Source organism: Mandrillus leucophaeus, unplaced genomic scaffold (genome assembly GCF_000951045.1).
Source record: "Mandrillus leucophaeus isolate KB7577 unplaced genomic scaffold, Mleu.le_1.0 Scaffold9, whole genome shotgun sequence".
Lineage (NCBI taxonomy): Eukaryota > Metazoa > Chordata > Mammalia > Primates > Cercopithecidae > Mandrillus > Mandrillus leucophaeus.
In genome coordinates, this window is record NW_012109807.1 from 7,596,503 (window position 1) to 7,615,686 (window position 19,184).

General features: G+C 40.8%; 1 protein-coding gene across 2 annotated transcripts in view; it reads left to right on the forward strand.

Annotated features, from left to right (window-relative positions):
• The window catches only part of MGAT4A (mannosyl (alpha-1,3-)-glycoprotein beta-1,4-N-acetylglucosaminyltransferase, isozyme A), a 137,346-nt gene that overhangs the window by 115,253 nt on the left and 2,909 nt on the right, over positions 1-19,184 (forward strand). Inside the window, exons 15-20 of one of the 2 annotated variants that reach the window (XM_011969621.1) lie at positions 2,864-2,971; positions 3,087-3,280; positions 6,639-6,717; positions 7,937-8,003; positions 17,638-17,750; positions 17,881-19,126. In XM_011969621.1, the coding sequence (XP_011825011.1) occupies positions 2,864-2,971; positions 3,087-3,280; positions 6,639-6,717; positions 7,937-8,003; positions 17,638-17,750; positions 17,881-17,907 (588 nt within the window). In that variant the 3' untranslated portion in view covers positions 17,908-19,126. Of the gene's footprint in view, positions 1-2,863; positions 2,972-3,086; positions 3,281-6,638; positions 6,718-7,936; positions 8,004-17,637; positions 17,751-17,880; positions 19,127-19,184 lie in introns of those variants that run through there. The other variant, XM_011969622.1, reaches the window with a different exon arrangement.

Here is a 19,184-nt window from a genome sequence, read left to right on the forward strand (position 1 = left end):
TCCAATTTGAATTGTATCTCTGAAAAAAATACAGCTTTTAATTTATCTGGTGTAAGCATAAACAAAATATAGAAGTACAAATTCTTAAAAAGGTCCATTTTGATGTGTAATGATAAGTATTATTGTAAGAAAATGTCATCATAGAGTTGTCTTACCGTTCATTGTAACAAATAAGCATTAGTGTGACTTCATGACCGTCTGCTCCCTAGAATAGTTGAATCCTCATACCTGCTAGTTTTTAAGATACTGCCCTCTGGTGTCTGTAGGCTACCATTGCATTTTGTTTAAAAAACACACACACACACACACACACACACAAAACACACACACACAAAAAAAACATTCTTAGAGGAAATCATGGAATATAGCAAAATGGCAGAGTTATCTGTTTTCCGACAATTAGTTGAACATATAAATTGTTTTAAACAATTCATTTTTTAGAGATCTCAGTCCTTACATGTATTTTCACTGTGACTTACAGAAATTTTTATTGTAGGACACAAAAAAGTTAGTGTCATCTTTAACCTCCTACAATATGCTTGCATTTCATTCGTCCTGTGCAATTTTATTTAATATGTGGTTAGGTTCTAAAATGAGCCTGTGAGGTGAAAAAATCTATAGTAAAAATTAAAACCACAGAAACCCTCTAAATCATCCATACATTTGGGGACATGAACTTTTGGACGATTTCATCCATTCCTTCACCCTTCTGTCGTCCATGTTTTTCTGTGGCCTGTAATTCTTCAGTTGCTTCCCCTAGAATGTCGAGGGTGCTGTCACCACATCCTTGACAGTGGCCCGGGAAACCCTGCGAATCATTCACACATTCTCCCAAAGGGTTATCAGCCTCCTTGGGCCCTTGAGTCCTTCCATTGCCGCTGGAGTGACAGGCTGAGTTCCAGACACTGCCTTGGTGGTTTCGCTGTCTCCTCAACCTCGCACTCCTCTCCCGTCCTTTGCCCTTCCCTGTGACTCTTCCTCCCTTTCTTTTTCCTTCCACTTGAGTATTTGTGCAAAGAAAATACACTATTTCACCTGTATCATAGTGACAGTAATAATGCCCGTGAAGTGAAACCTCTTGAGAAATAGACATTTTATGGACCCAGTATATTATTAGAAGTCTCTCAAGTGTAAATTTCTTTCTTTTCTTTTCTTTTCTTTTTCTTTCTTTTTTTTGAGACAGCATTTCACTCTTGTTACCCAGACTGGAGTGCAGTGGTGCAATCTCGGCTCACTGCAGCCTCTGCCCCCACTGGGTTCAAGCGATTCTCCTGCTTCTCAGCCTTCCAAGCAGCAGGGACTACAGGCACGCGCTACCATGCCTGGCGAATTTTTATATTTTTAGTAGAGACCAGGTTTCACTGTGTTGGCCAGGATGATCTCGATCTCCTGACCTCATGATCGCCCCCGCCTCAGCCTCCCAAAGTGCTAGGATTACAGATGTGAGCCACCAGGCCCGGCTGCTAATTTTTGTATTTTTAGTAGAGATGGAGTTTCACCACATTGGCCAGACTGGTCTCAAACTCCTGACCTCAGATGATCCATCCACCTTGGCCTCCCAAAGTGCTGGGATTACAAGCATAAGCCACCATGCCCAGCCAAGTGTAAATTTCTTATACATATGTGTTTTTTGATTTTTTTTGGTCCCAAACTTATATAAGTTATTGAAAATGAAAAGTCTAAAAATACCTGTCAAGGGGGTCCTCGGTGTTGCACAGCCTTCACACACGGGCCCACGCACGAGGACAGGTTGAGATGGAACATCTAGACCATGGGGCACTGTAAGTTTCCTCACGCCTGTAATCCCAGCACTTTGGGAGGCCGAGGCGGGCAGATCACAAGGTCAGGAGATCGAGACCACGGTGAAACCCCATCTCTACTAAAAATACAAAAAATTAGCCGGGCGTGGTGGCGGGCGCCTGTAGTCCCAGCTACTCAGGAGGCTGAGGCAGAAGAATGGCATAAACCCGGGAGGCAGAGCTTGCAGTGAGCCGAGACCGTGCCACTGCACTCCAGCCTGGGCAACAGAGCGAGACTCCGTCTCAAGAAAAAAAAAAAGAAACAAAGGTGTCCCTTCCTGTGTTGACAGAGACTGTCTGTGGAATTTTTCATATCATTTACTTGCTTCTAGGCAAATGAGTGCCTCACATTTTCAAGTTGCTTTCATGCAACAAAATGTGCCATTTATAATTTACAAATTCTTCATTATATTATTCAGTGAAAAATATTTTGTATATTCGAACCAACCCCCTAGTCTATAGTTTGTGCATTTTAATGTTAAAAGTCAAATCTTTATTGACATGTGTTGAAGGATGGTTGAAATTAGACCCTTCATTCTTCCTTTAACTATGCTTATTTTAAATTTCTGGATCATGACTGTCTATCAAGTAAGCAGCAAATCTATTAGTGCCTCAAAGACTAGAAAAAAATATGACTTGTAATTATGACTTGATGTTGTTTTCTTTTCAATATTTTTTTTTTTTTGGTGACAGAGTTTTACTCTGTCACCCAGGCTGGAGTGCAGTGGCACGATCTCGGCTCACTGCAGCCTCCGCCTCCTGGGTTCAAGTGATTCTCCTGCTTCAGCCTCCCGAGTAGCTGGAATTATAGGCGTGCACACCTGGCTAATTTTCGTATTTTTAGTAGAGACGGGGTTTCACCATGTTGGCCACGCTGCTCTCAAACTCCTGACCTCAGGTGATCCACCTGCCTTGGCCTCTCAACATGCTGGGATTACCAGGGATGACCCACCCATGCCCCGCCCTTCTTTTCAATATTTTAATAAAGGACTTCTCATTTTCCTGGTGAGGGCAGGATTTCACTTTATTATGCAACACTAACGTGATTTTTTTTTAATATTTAGAAACACTGTGATAGACAGAAAGCAAATCTGCGAATTCGCTTCAGACCTTCCCTTTTCCAACACGTTGGTCTGCACTCATCACTATCAGGAAAAATCCAAAAACTCACGGTTGGTGACTTAATTTTATTTTCTCATGAACATACAACTTGTTAAGGTATAATTATTGTTTTTCTTCTTAAATAAGCTGTATATTACTTAATAACATGTATGTCTTTGCTCCCAGGATAAAGATTACATGAAACCGTTACTTCTTAAAATCCATGTAAACCCACCTGCAGAGGTGTCTACTTCCTTGAAGGTCTACCAAGGGCATACGCTGGAGAAGACTTACATGGGAGAGGATTTTTTCTGGGCTATCACGCCGATAGCTGGAGACTACATCTTGTTTAAATTTGATAAACCAGTCAATGTAGAAAGGTTGGTGATTACTGAAATGTTTGTGATCTTACAATTCAGACCTCTTATTCATAATGTGATTTACAATAGATTTGTGTGTGTGTGTGCATGACAGATGTGGGGACACAGTGGGCTCCAAAATGTTGGGCTTTAAATTACATGTAAAACAACTCCATAATAAAATGAGTGTGTTGTGTTCAGATGTAACATCGACATTTGACATGTTTGGTGAGCTTCGTTGGTATTTCTGGACTTCCATCTAGTATAATTTTTTTAATACTTTTATGCGCAACTCTCAAAAATCTCAAATTAGTGTTTATGTCTTTATCCTGGCATGTCCCTTGAAGATGGATCTGGACCTACTTGATTAGCCCAGTAATTTGGTTGAAATGACAGATTTGACAGAGTATGACTATTTTTAGTCAATGGTTTTACAAATGCTAGGTTATTTTCGGTACACCAGGGAGAAATTTACAGCTGTTTTATGTTTTTGAGCATTTATATTCATTTTACAAAATTTAGGACTTTCTTTCTTCTTCTTTTTTTTTTTTTTTTTTGAGACAGAGTCTCGCTCTGTTGCCCGGGCTGGAGTGCAGTGGTGCGATGTAGCTCATTGCAACCTCCACCTCCCGGGTTCAAGAGATTCTCCTGCCTCAGCCTCCCAAGTAACTGGGATTACAGGTGCCTGCCACACCTGGCTAATTTTTTTTGTATATTTTTAGTGGAGATGGCGTTTCACTATGTTGACCAGGCTGTTCTCAAACTCCTGACCTCAGGTAATCCACCCATGTCGGCCTCCCAAAGTGTTGGGATTACAGGTGTGAGCCACTGCATCTGGCCTATTTTTAATTTAATAGTCTTGATTCCTTCAGTCCTTCTTCAGGTTTGGGTGTGTTCCCCAGATTGGCCGCGGCAGACTTAAAAGAACATAGTGCCCCACTCAGTGGTATTTCGTTCTGTGTGTCCTGATGGGAGGGCTAATTTGATTTCTAGAACCCACCAGAAGTCATTGTCAGTAATTCTATTTAAGGTGGTCAGAAACAGGTTAGAGCTGTGATACGATGTGAATAATCTTCTTTTGTTACTCTCAACTGACTCCAAAGAGGAATTCAAGTTGTAAAAATGTTTTAAGCAATGGGAATACCACTGGAAGAACATACAGAAATAGTTTTGAATAATATTTAGCACTCGCATGAGCATTTATTTGTTTTGCTGTTAAAGTCCATTTTTATACTATTAGTAACACTCTGCACTTTGAGATACTGTTTACCACTCAGAGAGCCAGCATGGAATTAGAAACAGCATAGATGTCCGTTAACGTGTGTTTGGTTAAATAAAATGATATTGCCACGCAGTGGAATGCTGTAAACAGTCATCAAAAATAATGACATAGATTAATATGTATTGGCATGAAAACTTTTTTAGATATACACTAAGTGGGGTAAAAAGCAAATTTTATAACTTTATAGAATATTGTTATCATTTTATAGATTATAGCATTCTATGTGTATAGGATTCTAGAATATATAGCATTCTATAGAGAGAGTATAGACTTATAGATTATAGAAGGACTTTTTGAAATAATAAAAGCAATATTTTACACATATTATGTACATAGAACAAATCTGTAAAATATCTATTAAACTGTTAATAGAGGTGAGATAACAGGGACGATTTCATTTGACTTGATACATTTATTTTGTGTGCTTTTTCCCTCAACAATTTATTATTTTTTTTTTCAGTAGAGATGGGGTTTCCCTGTGTTGGTCAGGCTGGTCTTGAACTCCCGACCTCAGGTGATCCACCCACCTCGGCCTCCCAAAGTGCTGGGATTACAGGCATGAGCCACCGCACCTGGCCAACAATCAATTTCTTTTTCTTAGTCTTTGACTTTTGAGGAAGTGTAGATTCACATGCAGCTGTAGAAGTAAAACTGAGACGTCCTGTGTACCTATCACCCCCCTTGCCCAAGGGTAGCATCTTGCAGACTGTGGTTTTGACACCACTGTATCAAGATAAGGACCGTTTCTATCACCCCCAAGAATTCCCATGTTACCCTTTTACAGCCACATCTTCCGTCCTGCGGCTGTAACTGTATCGTAACCACGCTGTGACTGGCTGAGCGTTTTGAATGTGCAGGGGACTTTTTGTCAGTTCTCCTGAACTGATGGGAGCAGTCGTCTGAGGTAGATGGGACTATGTGCATTGCAGAAGGAACTCAGGTGCAGAAAGCTGAGGAAACTCGTGAAAGGTGAAAATTCTAGTAAGTGAGAGACCCAGGATTTGGACCCAGGTCTTTCTGACTCCTAAGCCTAAACTTTTAACCATGCAGCTGAACTCAAGTTAGGTTTAGATTCAGACATACTTTGCATGTCTTACCTTGTTTCCACCCTTCCCCACACACTGACACGTACGCATACTTACTAGTTTGTTTTCAGAGTATCAAAACAGTGTTATACTCGTACCCACAGAGTATTTTAGATCTGTCACCATGTATCATTAATTAGTCATTCTTCAAATGTTTTAATATTGATATTCAGATATTTTAAGAGGTTAATTTACTTTTAGTATACTTATATTAAAGTTATTTGTATTGGATAGAACTAGTCTTTGTTTCTTTTATTATTATTATTATTTATTACTAGTATTATTATTATTATTTAGAGATGAGTTCTGGCTCTGTTACCTAGGCTGGAGTGCAGTGGCACAGTCACGGCTCACAGTAGCCTAGACCTTCCGGGCTAATCTCAAGCAATCCTCTCACCTTAGCTTCCTGAGTAGCTGGGACTGCAGGTACATACCACCATGCCTGGCTAATTTTTTTTTTGTAGGGACAAGTTCTCACTATGTTGCCCAGGCTGATCTTGAACCCCGGCCTCAAGTGATCCTCCTGCCTCGGCCTCCCAAAGTGCTGGGATTACAGGTGTAAGCCACCACGCCCAGCCTAGAACTGGTCTTTGGACATGTCATGACTACCGGTTGTCCTAGTAAAGTTTTTTTCTGATACAAGATACAGTAGTATTACATAGGTGTTATAATTTTGACTCTTCCTGGGAAGAGGTTTAAATATTTAAAGCATTATAGACAGTGACATAAAACTGTCATCCTTTTTGAAAATGTCTAGGTACATTATTAGGTTAAGCAGCAAACATAATTGTTTCTGACAGAAGGAATGAACTAGGGGTCATGCTCTTAAGTCTTTAAGTCCCCTACAACCTTTCAGAACACATACTGTGCAGTTATTACAAGCTCTATCATTGTCAACTTTGCTTGCTTAGAGTCTTGTCCGGAAAAGTTGACTCTAAGGTAAGCTCATTTTCTTGAATCTTTGTAGAATCTAGCCCGACTTGTGTTTTTATCTGGATGTTTGTATTTTCAGTTATTTGTTCCATAGCGGCAACCAAGAACATCCTGGAGACATTCTGCTAAACACAACTGTGGAAGTTTTGCCTTTTAAGGTATGACTGCTTTTTCCTCTTACCTTTCCCTAACAACTATACTAGTAGACTTGCTTGAAGCTTTTCTTGTTTTTAAGGGGAAAGAAAATTCTCATGATTTGCAGGACTCAGTGGTGAATAATACTAAGTTTTTTGAAATATGAAGCACTTTTATATTTGACGAGTGCATTTGACACATTCATAGAAACAGCCTTCGTTTTATCTTGGAAAATAACAGGCCGACCTGGTGGCTCACGTCTGTAATCCCAGCACTTTGGGAGGCTGAGACGGGTGGATCACTTGAGGTCAGGAGTTCAAAACCAGTCTGGCCAACATGGCAAAACCCATCTCTACTAAAAATACAAAACTTAAGCAGGCATCGTGGCAGTCGCCTGTAGTCCCAGCTACTCGGGAGGCTGAGGCATGAGAATCACTTGAACCTGGGAGGTGGAGGTTGTAAATAATATGAACATTTCTACTAGGAAAAGAAATGAATCGTTTTTTTTTTTTTTTTTTTTTTTTTGTTTTGTTTTTTTCTTAGATAGAGTCTCACTCTGTCGCCAGGCTGGAGTACAGTGGTGTAATACTGGCTCACTGCAACCTCCGCCTCCCAGGTTCAAGTGATTCTCCTGCCTCAGCCTCCCAAGTAGCTGGGACTACAGGCACGTGCCACTACGCCCAGCTAATTTTTGCATTTTTAGTAGAGATTGGGTTTCACCATGTTGGCCAGGATAGTCTCGATCTCCTGACCTCGTGTTCCACCTGCCTCGGCCTCCCAAAGTGCTGGGATTACAGGCGTGAGCCACTGCGCCTGGCCTGAATCATTGTTTTCTTTAGTGTTTACTTGCTATTTGTATTTCGAGTCCGAAATTCTATGTGTTTTTAATGCCTGTTAATTAATACACAATTTAATTTATTGGTCTCTATGGAATTCTTAGATTTCTTTCACATTAACTACACAGTTCATCTATAGTTTTAATAGAAAATACTGTTCTATTTAATTGATTTAATGTTTCATTTCCAACCACCAATATATTATATACAGATTCAAATGATGGCTTAAGAAAACACCTTTTATTATTAATATAATACGTTTTTTAAAGTTCAAGACTGAGATGATATTTCTCTTTTTAGGGATAGCTGTGTTACAAATGCCACTTCATCTATATTAAGATATATTGATAACTTAGGTTAAATAGAAAGAATTATTTTTGAAATTAATGCTTTTGTTTTATTGTAGAGTGAAGGTTTGGAAATAAGCAAAGAAACCAAAGACAAACGACTAGAAGATGGCTATTTCAGAATAGGTAATATCTACTTTAGTAAAATGGCCTTTATTTTTGTGGATTTACTCCTGTAGTACTTTTAAGTTCTTTTCAGATGTTAAGCAACTTGAGGATTACAATTACCAGTGTCCTCCAGAGTTTTATGTGTGCTGTGTTGTAGTACTTGCTTTTATTATTTGACCCAAGTAGGATTTCGTATCACAGATTGGTTCACTAGCTCGTCTTTCTTTTTTTTTTTTTTTTGAGACGGAGTCTTGCTCTGTCACCCCGGCTGGAGTGCAGTGGCAGATCTCAGCTCACTGCCACCTCTGCCTCCCAGGTTCAAGCAATTCTGCCTCAGCCTCCCAAGTAGCTGGGATTACAGGTGCCTACTACTGCACCCGGCTAATTTTTGCATTTTTAGTAGAGACGGGGTTTCACCATGTTGGCCAAGCTGGTCTCAAACACCTGACTAGCTCGTCTTTCTTGCTCCTTCGGCTCCATCTGCCGTGCTCTTGTTGATGCTGATAGAGAGTCTGCCTGTACTGCCTCCTACTGGACGAGCTTAGCTCCTCTCCGGTCTCAGCTCACATGACAGGCCAGAATCTGTGCTTCAGGCCCCTTCCCCCCTTCTCCAGCATCACACCTGTGTTGAGATGTCCACTGACATAGCCTTATACCTGCCGGCCACAAGCCGCCTACCACGAGCGTCTGTAACACCCACATTTCTTTATTGGTCACCAGTTTTTGCTGTCCCCATCCATCTGGTCGCCTAAGCCTAACCTTGGGAGTCACCCTGAAGACCGCCCTCTTCTTGCTGTCCATTAGCACAAATCTGTCAGTTTTTCATCTGAAAGCCTTGAGTCGCCCTGTCTGTGAGGGGCAGTCTGCCCCGTGTCTCCGATTGACAGCCAAGGGAGGGACTGCGTCTTGCTGTGGCTTTCTAGAGCCACTGCAGTTACTTTTCTGAAACGTAACTAGAATCCTGAGACCTTTTCGTTATCCGATCCCTTAGCTCCCACCCACCTTCACGTCTGTGACTTTCTCTCGCTCTTTCTTTCCAGCCCTGAGACTCTTGTTCCTCTGATGAATGCCCCACACTCTCCGGGCAGCCACATCTCTAGCCATTTTCTGTGCCTGAAATGTTTGGTCAATTATTTTTCCTTCTAATAAATGCTTTTTCACCTTTAATCTGCCCATTTAGTGGCCCCTCTTCCCTGCTCTTCAGACCCCCCGGTGTGTGCCTTTGCTGTGTGATTGTGTCGTTCCATAGCTCCGTTCTGTGCGCTCCCCCCGGAGAGGGAGGGGCTGTGTCTCCCCTGCATGTCCTGTAGTTAACAGGGCCTGTTACTTGGTGGACACAGACTCAATAAATAACTGTACATTTCCTTTTGCTTAAAACAAACGAATGCTTCTCTTAGTATTAGGCAAGAGCGAATATTGGTAACTTGATATTGTAGGTCTATAGCATAGATAACATTTGTAAGCCCTTTCTAGTGCGGTTCTACCTTTGGCAGGTGTCATTCAGCCATTGCTGAGAGGCTTGCACAATAACCCTGGCTACTTTCTTTATAGTTTTGGTGGATGAATGATTTTTACATTTGGGCAATATCTTAGCCCATCTCTAGAAATATACACAAAATCAGCCGAGTATCCAAGACATTTATTACCCCATTACCTGTCACTTATTAAATTTCTGAGAATGGTATGTTCTAGATTACAAAAGTAGCATAGGAAATAGACATCTATATTAAATATCTCTATAGTAATTTGAAGAAAATGACCATCTAAAATATCAACTCATGTTCTTAGAATGAGAGGAGAACTTCTGGATCATCAGCCTAGGACCTTGTGTAATCAAACAGAACAGAACTAAAGAGCAGCTGATCTTTTTTCAACTGAATGTAGAAAATTCTGCTTCCTGAAGAAGTCTTTAATGGAACTGTGTGTGAGGAGCTTCCTTGACCCTCTCGGTAGCAAAACAATTATAACTGGTGAAAATTTTTTTTAAAAACTATTTTAAATCTGTGAAGATTGTCCTAAGGGCTTGCAGCAAATGGAGGAACATTTATTCATGAGAATCTCCCAGATCTCGGGGAGGGAACCAGGACCAGCCTCATCACCCACACCACCCCAGCTCAGGGAGACAGAAGCTCTGCCCTGGGCAGGTACAGCCTGGGCTGTACCTGGACTCTCCTGTCAGCTTCTAGGCTAGGGCTGTGGCATCTCCCCAGGAAGGTCAGGCTGCCAGCATCTGTCCTTACCCCCAGTTCTGTTGCAGAAGCTTTGTTCCAGACAAGAGCAGCTGATGAATCTGGGCAGAAATGTGCCCCAGGCACAGCAGGGGGAGAATACTTGGCCCTGATCACCGCTGCCCCAGCTCGCTGCCCCAGTCCAGTAGCAGAAACCAGCCGAGAAAACCAAGGGCTTGGCTGGGCACGGTGGTTCACGCCTGTAATCTCAGCACTTCGGGAGGCCGAGGTAGGCGGATCACCAGCTCAAGAGTTCAAGACCGGCCTGGCCAACATGGTGAAACCCTATCTCTAGTTAAAAATACAAAAATTAGCCAAGTGTGGTGGTGCATGCCTGTAGTTCCAGCTACTTGGTAGGCTGAGGCTGGAGAATCGCTTGAACCCAACCCAGGAGGTGGAGGTTGCCGTGAGCCAAGATTGCACCATTGCATTCCAGCCTGGGCGACTCTGTCTCAAACAAAACAAAACAAGACAAAAACCAAGGGCTACTGCCACAACCAGTGCTCTGATCCTAAAGCAAGATGTCACTCCAAGAGAAGGGGCTGCCGTCCTTGCCAAAGACCCAGAGCAGTGGTGTAGAGATTCTGCCCAACGGAGAGGCAGGTCAGAAGAACGGAGAGCTCTGTAGTTCTCCCTAAAGAGGGGGATGACTTACTTGAACCAGAATGTAGGGCAGTTCAAGCCTAAGGGTGCTGGGGAATACAATGGAAATTTTAGTGTTAAGCAGTTAGAGATGGTAGCTACAGTTAAGCAATTAGAGATAGTAGCTACAAATCTGATCCCAGTGGAAAGTTGAACAGGGAGAACTAGGGAAAGAGATGCTAGTAAGAGCCCTCTTGGAATGCAAACAAGCTGCAGTTGAAACAGGAAAAGTTCCCTTATCCGCCTTTCAGGGCGTGTCTGGGGGTGTGGCTTGTTTCTTGGGTACCCTGCTGCTCAAACCCATAGGGGAGCATGCAGAAGGGCCGGCTGTGGGGCTCTGACCCCAGGCAGTGTCTAGGGGTGAATGTTTACAGCTCCGAGGCCCCAGTGTGTGCGTGTTACAAGGTGCTTTTTTAGTTTAGCTGTCCATAGGTGGCTTGTGTTTGTTAGCTCAATTGAGACCCCCTGCCTTTTTTTTTTTTTTTTTTTTTTTTTTGAGACAGAGTCTCTCCCTCTGCCGCCCAGGCTGGAGTACAGTGGTGCCATCCTGGCTCACTGCAGCCTCTGCCTCCGGGGTTCAAGTGATTCTCCTGCCTCAGCCTCTCGAGTAGCTGGGATTACAGGCACGTGCCACCACCCCTGGCTAATTTTTTGAATTTTTGGTAGAGGTGGGGCTTCACCATGCTGGCCAGGCTTGTCTCGAGCTCCTGACCTTGTGATTCACCCGCCTCGGCCTCCCAAAGTGCTGGGATTACAGGCGTGACCCACTGCACCCGGCCGTTAGACCCTCTGCCTTATCACAAGGACAGAGGCTTTCTGTATCCCGGGGTTTCTTGCCTTGGTGTACCTGAAGACTTGGATCACGCATGGGCTTGGAGAAGGAGTGCCAGGTTTTACTGGGTGGAAGTAGGGCTCAGCAGATGGGAGAGCCAGAAGGGAGACCGTTTTGCCCTGGAGTCGGACTGCTCAGCGGCCTAGGCTCTCCTCCGACTGCCCCGGCCACATTCCGCGTCATTCCGCCTGTTGATGGCCCGACGGCATCCGTGGGTGTGCTCTTCTGCCCGCGTGCTCCCTTCCCCTCCACGTCCAGCCGCTTGTGTGCCTGCCTGCTAGGGTCTCAGGGCTTTTGTGGCACATATGGGGGCGTGGCAGGCCAGGGTGGTCTTGGGAAATGCAACATTTGGGCAGGAAGACGGAAATGCCTGTCCTCACCTAGGTCGGTGGGTGCAGGCCCGAGGGTGGAGCTCCAGCCCCAGGGCTCATGCCCTTCTCTACCCAGCACTTCCCTGCTCCACTTCCCTATCGCCAAGACTGGCCCTGGAGAGGGGCCTGAATTTAAATTGGATCAGACTGGGTAGCAACTTAGGCGTGAAGGCATTGGCGAGAACAGTAGACCATCAGCTGGCCGTCAGTGGAGACCCAAGGGTGGATGGGGTGGGGTTAGAAGAGAAGAGCCTGATAGCTAGGAATGGTCTTGCAGAAGAAATACTGGTTCTATTTCAGTGGGTTAGAGCTGTGAGACGGCAGAAGAACCTTCTGCAGAGACCCAGCGGGAGAAGGAAAGGGCCACTGGTCAGGCATGGCAGGCGGAGGGGAGCCACGAATATAGCCTTGGCCGTGCCTATCAGTGCCAGGAGTGTGGGGTTCCAGTCATTCTGGTAATTTCCTTCACTTTCTCTCTTCTTTCCTGTCTTTTAATACTTACCTTCCAGACCACTGGGTTAAGGACAAAGGCTAAATTTGTCTTTTGAAAAGTCATTACACACACACGGTACCAAATACAAATTTAAAACAGTAGTCTTGAGTCTTCTTCCCTTTTCTTCCCTCTCCTCCCCAGCGCTTCTGAGAGGCAGTTCCTGTAATGATTTGTGTCCCTTCAGGAGTATTCTATGCGTAAATGACAATATCTGGATATGTTCTCTAAGAACAACACATCATCACACACAAATGATGTGCCCTATAACCCAGTTTTACATCTCTTTTTTCCATGGAACAAAATGCCTATGAAATACGGAACATGAACTTTAAATGTTTTAATAGTAATAATATGCTGAGTACCTGTATCCACCCTCCAGCTTAAGATGTGCCAATTCAGCTGTCCTTCCCTAATAGCGTCTCTTCTCCTTCTACCCAAAGCTATACCCTAATAGCTTCTCTTCTCCTTCAATACCTGAATTTTATGGTTACCATTTCCATTTTTACTACTTGTGGAATATATTCCTAAGCAATGCACAGTGGGATTTTGCCTGTTTTCACATTTGATATAAATATCTTTCTGTAGTCTACAATTTGGTTTCTTCCCCCTCACAATTGTGAGATTCATCCATGTGGGGGTGTGGGTTTACGACTCATTCTTTTTCACTCCTGTATGGATGGATTCTGTGGATAGCACAATCTGTTCTCTGGTCATAAAGTTTGTGTCCAGGTTTTTGCTGTAATAAACACGGCTGCTTTGAACACTTATGCACATGTATGAGAGTTTCTCTACAATATACACTTAGGAAGAGAAGCAAATCTTCAACTGCATTATCTTCAACTGTTTCTTCATTATTTATTTATTTATTTAGAGATGGAGTCTCGCTCTGTTGCCCAGGATGGAGTGCAGTGGCACAATCTTGGCTGGCTGCATCCTCTGCCTCCTGAGTTCGAGCATTTCTCTCCACCTCAGCCTCCCAAGTAGCTGGGATTACAGGCGCAAGCCACCATGCCTGGCTTAATTTTTATATTTTTAGTAGGGACGGGGTTTCACCGTGTTGGCCAGGCTGGTCTCGAACTCCTGACCTCAGATAATCCACCTGCCTCAGCCTCCCAAAGTGCCGGGATTACACTTTGGGAGCGACTGTGCCTGGCTTATTCTTTTTATTTTTTCTTCAGTCATTTAATTGGCTGCCTAGAATTCCCTTGTATCAGCATATTGTCATTTATTTGGCCAGACTCCTAGTGATGGATACCTAGGTTGTTTGCAATCTTTTGCTGCAGTGTGTATCCTGTTCTTATATGTGGGAGAGGACAAATTGCTGGGTGAGAGTGTTTTGATGAAGCTAGTTATCATTTGGTAATTATTTTTCTAATTAAATGAACTCATCAGGTGACAGTATTCAGTGTCGCATTGGTTAAAATGTTCCAAGTTTTGCAATAGTTGTAAGCTCTCAATCCCCTGTCCAATTCAATATTCAATAATAATTTTTGGTAGCACCTACCTGCTACCCCAGTCCAGCACCAAGTATGGACAAACTTCTATGAAATAAGTTTATTAATGATTTTTGAATAAAAGCATTACTTTGGAAGCTCTAGGTTCAACTTTTACAATACAAATTAGTACAAGCCTGCTCTGCTGTGAATTTTCAATCTGAATGTACCTTATCTTATGATTAATCTAATTACTATGTTGTGAGACTGGATGATGGATCGCATAATGTAACAGCATGCGATCAGCAAACTACAGCCCATGGGGCACATCTGGCCCTCCACCTGTTTTTGAATACTCTGTGATCTAAAAACATTTTTTAAGTCTTTTTCTTTTTTTATTTTTAAATGGTTAAAAAAGTAAAAAGAATACATTGTGATATGTGAAAATTATATAAAATTCAAATTTCTGTGTCCATAAATAAAGTTTGTTTTGGAAGACAGCCATGCTCATTTTCTAATGTAGTGTGTGTGTGCTTCTACTCTCCAACAGCAGAGATGAGTGAGTAGGTGCAGTAGAGATCACGGTCATTCTCTCCTGGCTTCGCACTGCTGCACAATGATGCATTTATAATTGGACAGTATTTTGAGAGCCACACATATCATGGTGCTGTGACTTAAAAAAATTACAAGTACTTATCCATCCTCAAAGCAAGAAGAGTAGATTTTGAGCATTGTGGCTTTTAACACAGTAGAATGTGGGTTATTTTACAAAATTGTTGGCAAGTTATTGTAGTTATTGTGCAGTTACGTGAGAGCTGTGTGTTATTAGGCTAAATACAACGATATTCCCAACTCACGGGAAAGCAGTGGTCAGAAAAGCTGAAAAGTTTAGAATGGAATATCTCATCACAGCAGAATTTCTTCACTAAAAATACAAATGAGGCTGTTCCCAAAGTGATATTTCAAGTGGCTCATTTTTTAGCTAAGCAAGAAAAACCACTTACCAATCATGAGTTAATTAAATCATGTTTAGTAGCAGCAGCTGAGAAAGTAAACTGATTTAAGGATAGGAGGCTTTCAGCAATAACAATTGCTTGAAGACTTAAGGACATTGGGAGCAATATCAGTAGTCAAAAAGCAAAGCAGATTATTTTGAGTGTTTTTCTTGGCTCCTGAGGAGTTGATGGAGTTATCACTGGTACTGCTCAGTTGTTACTTAGAATCAATGCCAAGGCTGAAGAGACTGAAGAGTTGGTCCCCATAAATAGTCAGTTTGGAACAACTACAGAGAAGAAGATTTTCACACAGGCTGAGAAAACACAAATTCAGTAAAACCTGAAGTAGAATCTGCTAAGATGTGCTACACCAAATGGTGGTTAAAAAAAAAAAAAATGTGTGGAGAAGATGGCTTAGTTGCATTAATTTATAAAGCTTGAGAAAATGTAAGGTATTTAAAGCCTATCGTTATTTATTTTATTATTCATCAGCCAGGTACTTTGCAGAAAAGATGTGAATGTGTCATATGTCATTGAACCAAAGTGTCAACAGTGAACCTTATTCACTCTCATGGACTTAGCCATCACAGATGCTGTGAATTTTTGTCAGAAATAGGAACTGAATATCCTGACTTGCCCTGCCACACAGCAGTTCAATGGCTTAGCAGTGGTAAAGATTTACTGCAGTTTTTTTGAGTTCAGGACCAAGATTGAAATTTTCCCAAATGAGAACTTCCCTCAACAACTATTATCACTTTGAAAATTCATTTTTGCTAGACTGGGCATGGTGGCTAACGCTTGTGATCCCAGCACTTTGGGAGGCCGAGGCAGGTGGATCACTTGAGGTCACAGGTCCAAGACCAGCCTGGCCAGCATGGTGAAACCCCATCGCTAATAAAGATACAAAAATTAGCCAGGTGTGGTGGCACATGCCTGTAATCCCAGCTTCTCCGGAGGCTGAGGTGGGAGGATCACTTGAACCTGGGAAGTGGAGGTTGCAGTAAGCCGAGATTGTGCCATCACACTCCAGCTTGGGTGACAGAGTGAGACTTGTGCCATCACACTCCAGCTTGGGTGACAGAGTGAGACTCTATCTCAAAGAAAAAAAAGAAAATTAGTTTTTGCTGCATACTTAATATTGTTTCTTAATGAATTCAACCTAAAATTACAAGACAAAATGGTGCTTATATGCAAAACTTACATTGCAGTCAAATCATTGTAATGACAGTTAGTTAACATTGGACTTGAAGTACCATCAAGCTTTTTATACATTTTTCATGCTGTCAAAAGGTAAAACAGGAAGCAAGATCTCCATCCCACACAAATTTACGGCAGATGCACTTTCCAAGCTCAAACTATGGTCCCAGCAGTGGTTTTGGACCTCAATACAAATGAAAGAGAAATTTCCATATCTCAAAATCCATTGAATTGAGGAACTTCGCCTAAATCTCAATTGGAAATGATTCATCTGCAGTGTAATAATATACCAGAAGGCTAATAATATACCAAAAGGAAAACCAAATCGACTTCCATAAATGCCTCCCAAGGGATGCGTGTGCCCCAGTAAAATCGTGTGTTTGTGGATTGATATCAGTATTAGGCAGCACCTAGGCTGTGTGAAAGAATGTTTCAAAGATGTATATAAAATATCATTATAAATCAGCAATAACAAGGGAACATTTGCAGTCAGTTTTGATTATAGGGAACATTAACTTTGAACCCCAATTAAGTGAAATGTTACACTCCTGAAAGGAATTATGTTCTCCTTGGTATACCTAGATTACCAAAAACTATATATTGTATTCAGTTATCATTATATATTGAATTTCTACCTCAGATTTGTGAAAATTTGTTTTCTCTCTTCCTGTATATATTACCCTACATAGTAATCTCAAACTTCCTCTTGGCCCACAAGGACTGTCCTTTATAGAAAAAGTTTACCAACCATTGGCTTAAAGGAATTTGGCCCACGATGAACCGTTTTCTTGTCACTTTTCTGACGACATTTTCTGATTCTGTTTTAAGATGGATATTATTCCTTATATAAAGAAAGATGGTACAGAGTACGTTACCTTGTCTGGTTGTTGGTCTTTATTTTTATAGGAGAGCCTATTTTAGCTTATCATTATAATGGAGTTTTATATTGAACTGTGTAGAGGAGGCGTTATTTCTTAATTCCTTCTAAATGTGCCTTTGGAAAGAATACACTTGTATTGAGTCCCTGCTCAAGGTGAACAACTGTGTGCATATTTAATTCACAAATCAAAATTTGTTATTAACATTCAAAGCAATCAGTGCATAATGGTACAGATTATACTTTGGTAAGATTTAGGTAAATCACAATTTACAGAAAAACCTATAGGTTAAAACATTGTTGATGTAAGAACAAATATATTTTTGTTTTTTAATTTGTAGTGAGAAAAAGTATAGCTCTGCCTAATTAAGTAAATTGCCTGTGAAGTTTTTAAATATGCACTTCTTCAAGAAAAATATAAAAGCTGAACAAAAGTAGAAAGAAGGGGGAAGGAAATTACCCATGCCCTGTCAAAAGACATCGACTAGAAATATTTTGGTGTATTCCTTTCCTGCCTTAACTCAGTGATATTTTATGTTTGCTTATCTCAGTGTGTCCAACAAGTATTGATTTTTATTTTGAAGGAAAATTTGAGAATGGTGTTGCAGAAGGAATGGTGGATCCAAGCCTCAATCCCATTTCAGCCTTTCGACTTTCAGTTATTCAGAATTCTGCTGTTTGGGCCATTCTTAATGAGGTAAGCATATATCAAATCAGTGAAACAGCTTAGAAACTACATTTTTATTATGTTTTTATTTTGTATTTAAGGCCTTTTTGGAATTGAGAATTAACAGCTTTATCATACCTTTTATGATTTTGTATTTCAGATTCATATTAAAAAAGCCACCAAGTGATCATCTGCTGAGAAACCAACACATTTTTTCCTGTGAATTTGTTAATTAAAGATAGTCAAGCATGTATCTTTTTTTTTTTTATTTCTACTTGAACACTACCTCTTGTGAAATCTACTGTAGATAAGACAATTGTCATTTCCACTTGGAAAGTGAATCTCCCATAATAATTGTATTCGTTTGAAACTAAGCTGTCCTCCGATTTTAACTTGACTCAAACATTTTTCAATTATGACAGCCTGTTAATATGACTTGTACTATTTTGGTATTATACTAATACATAAGAGTTGTACATATTGTTACATTCCTTAAATTTGAGAAAAACTAATGTTGCATACATTTTATGAAGGGGGTACTTTTGAGGTTCACTTATTTTACTATTATAGACCCTCTTTTATAGATTATCAGGGATTATATATATAAATATATAAATATACATAAAAATGTTATGGAATTAATTTATTAGAAACACTTAAGAAGTACATATTTTTGTGCAGTAGATTTTTGAATCGATACTTTTTTTGAAAACCAGTTACCTTGCTTTTTTAAGTTCTTTCTATATTTTTCTTTGGAAATGCAAACATTACAAATCAATGCCATTTTTCAAATACACTGCCATTTAAGATTGATTATAGATGGATTTCTTAACTGAAGTACTTTTATAATCACAGTGACTGAACAAAATATTTTCAAAGACATTTGTCATTCCTTAAAAGCCAATATTTTAAAGACTAATGTCCTTCCTGAGGGTTACTTTACTATACTGTGTATGGTGTATAGCCACAGAAAGTCAGTCTGATATATTTTCAATGTGTAAGTGTGATGCATTCAACCCAGATTATTGTAGACTTAACTTATTATATTTCCTCTGATGTGTAAAATGACAAACTCTTCTTTCGTTTTTAATCTTTGTCTTTAATCCATGAATTAGGTGCGTTATCTCCTGTTGATTCTTTTATATCTGCACTCATTTGATGAGTTCTGACAAATGTTTTCTAGGTGTTGCTATTGTATGAGTCATAATTGGTATAATTTTAAAGAAAAATTGTAATATTGGTTTTTGGCGAAATATATTAGTAGTAGTATATTTTCCAAAATGATTTTATTGTAGTATGAACTGCTAAGTGAGTCCCGTGTCCAGGAGAGTGTATTTATTACCCTTAAACATGCAATTCCAAATGATATTACTGCTATAAACAAAGAATATTACCGGTCTCCGCAATCAGTGATCTTTATAAAAGTACTTTTAAAAAATGATGAATTGTTGGCCAGGCGTGGTG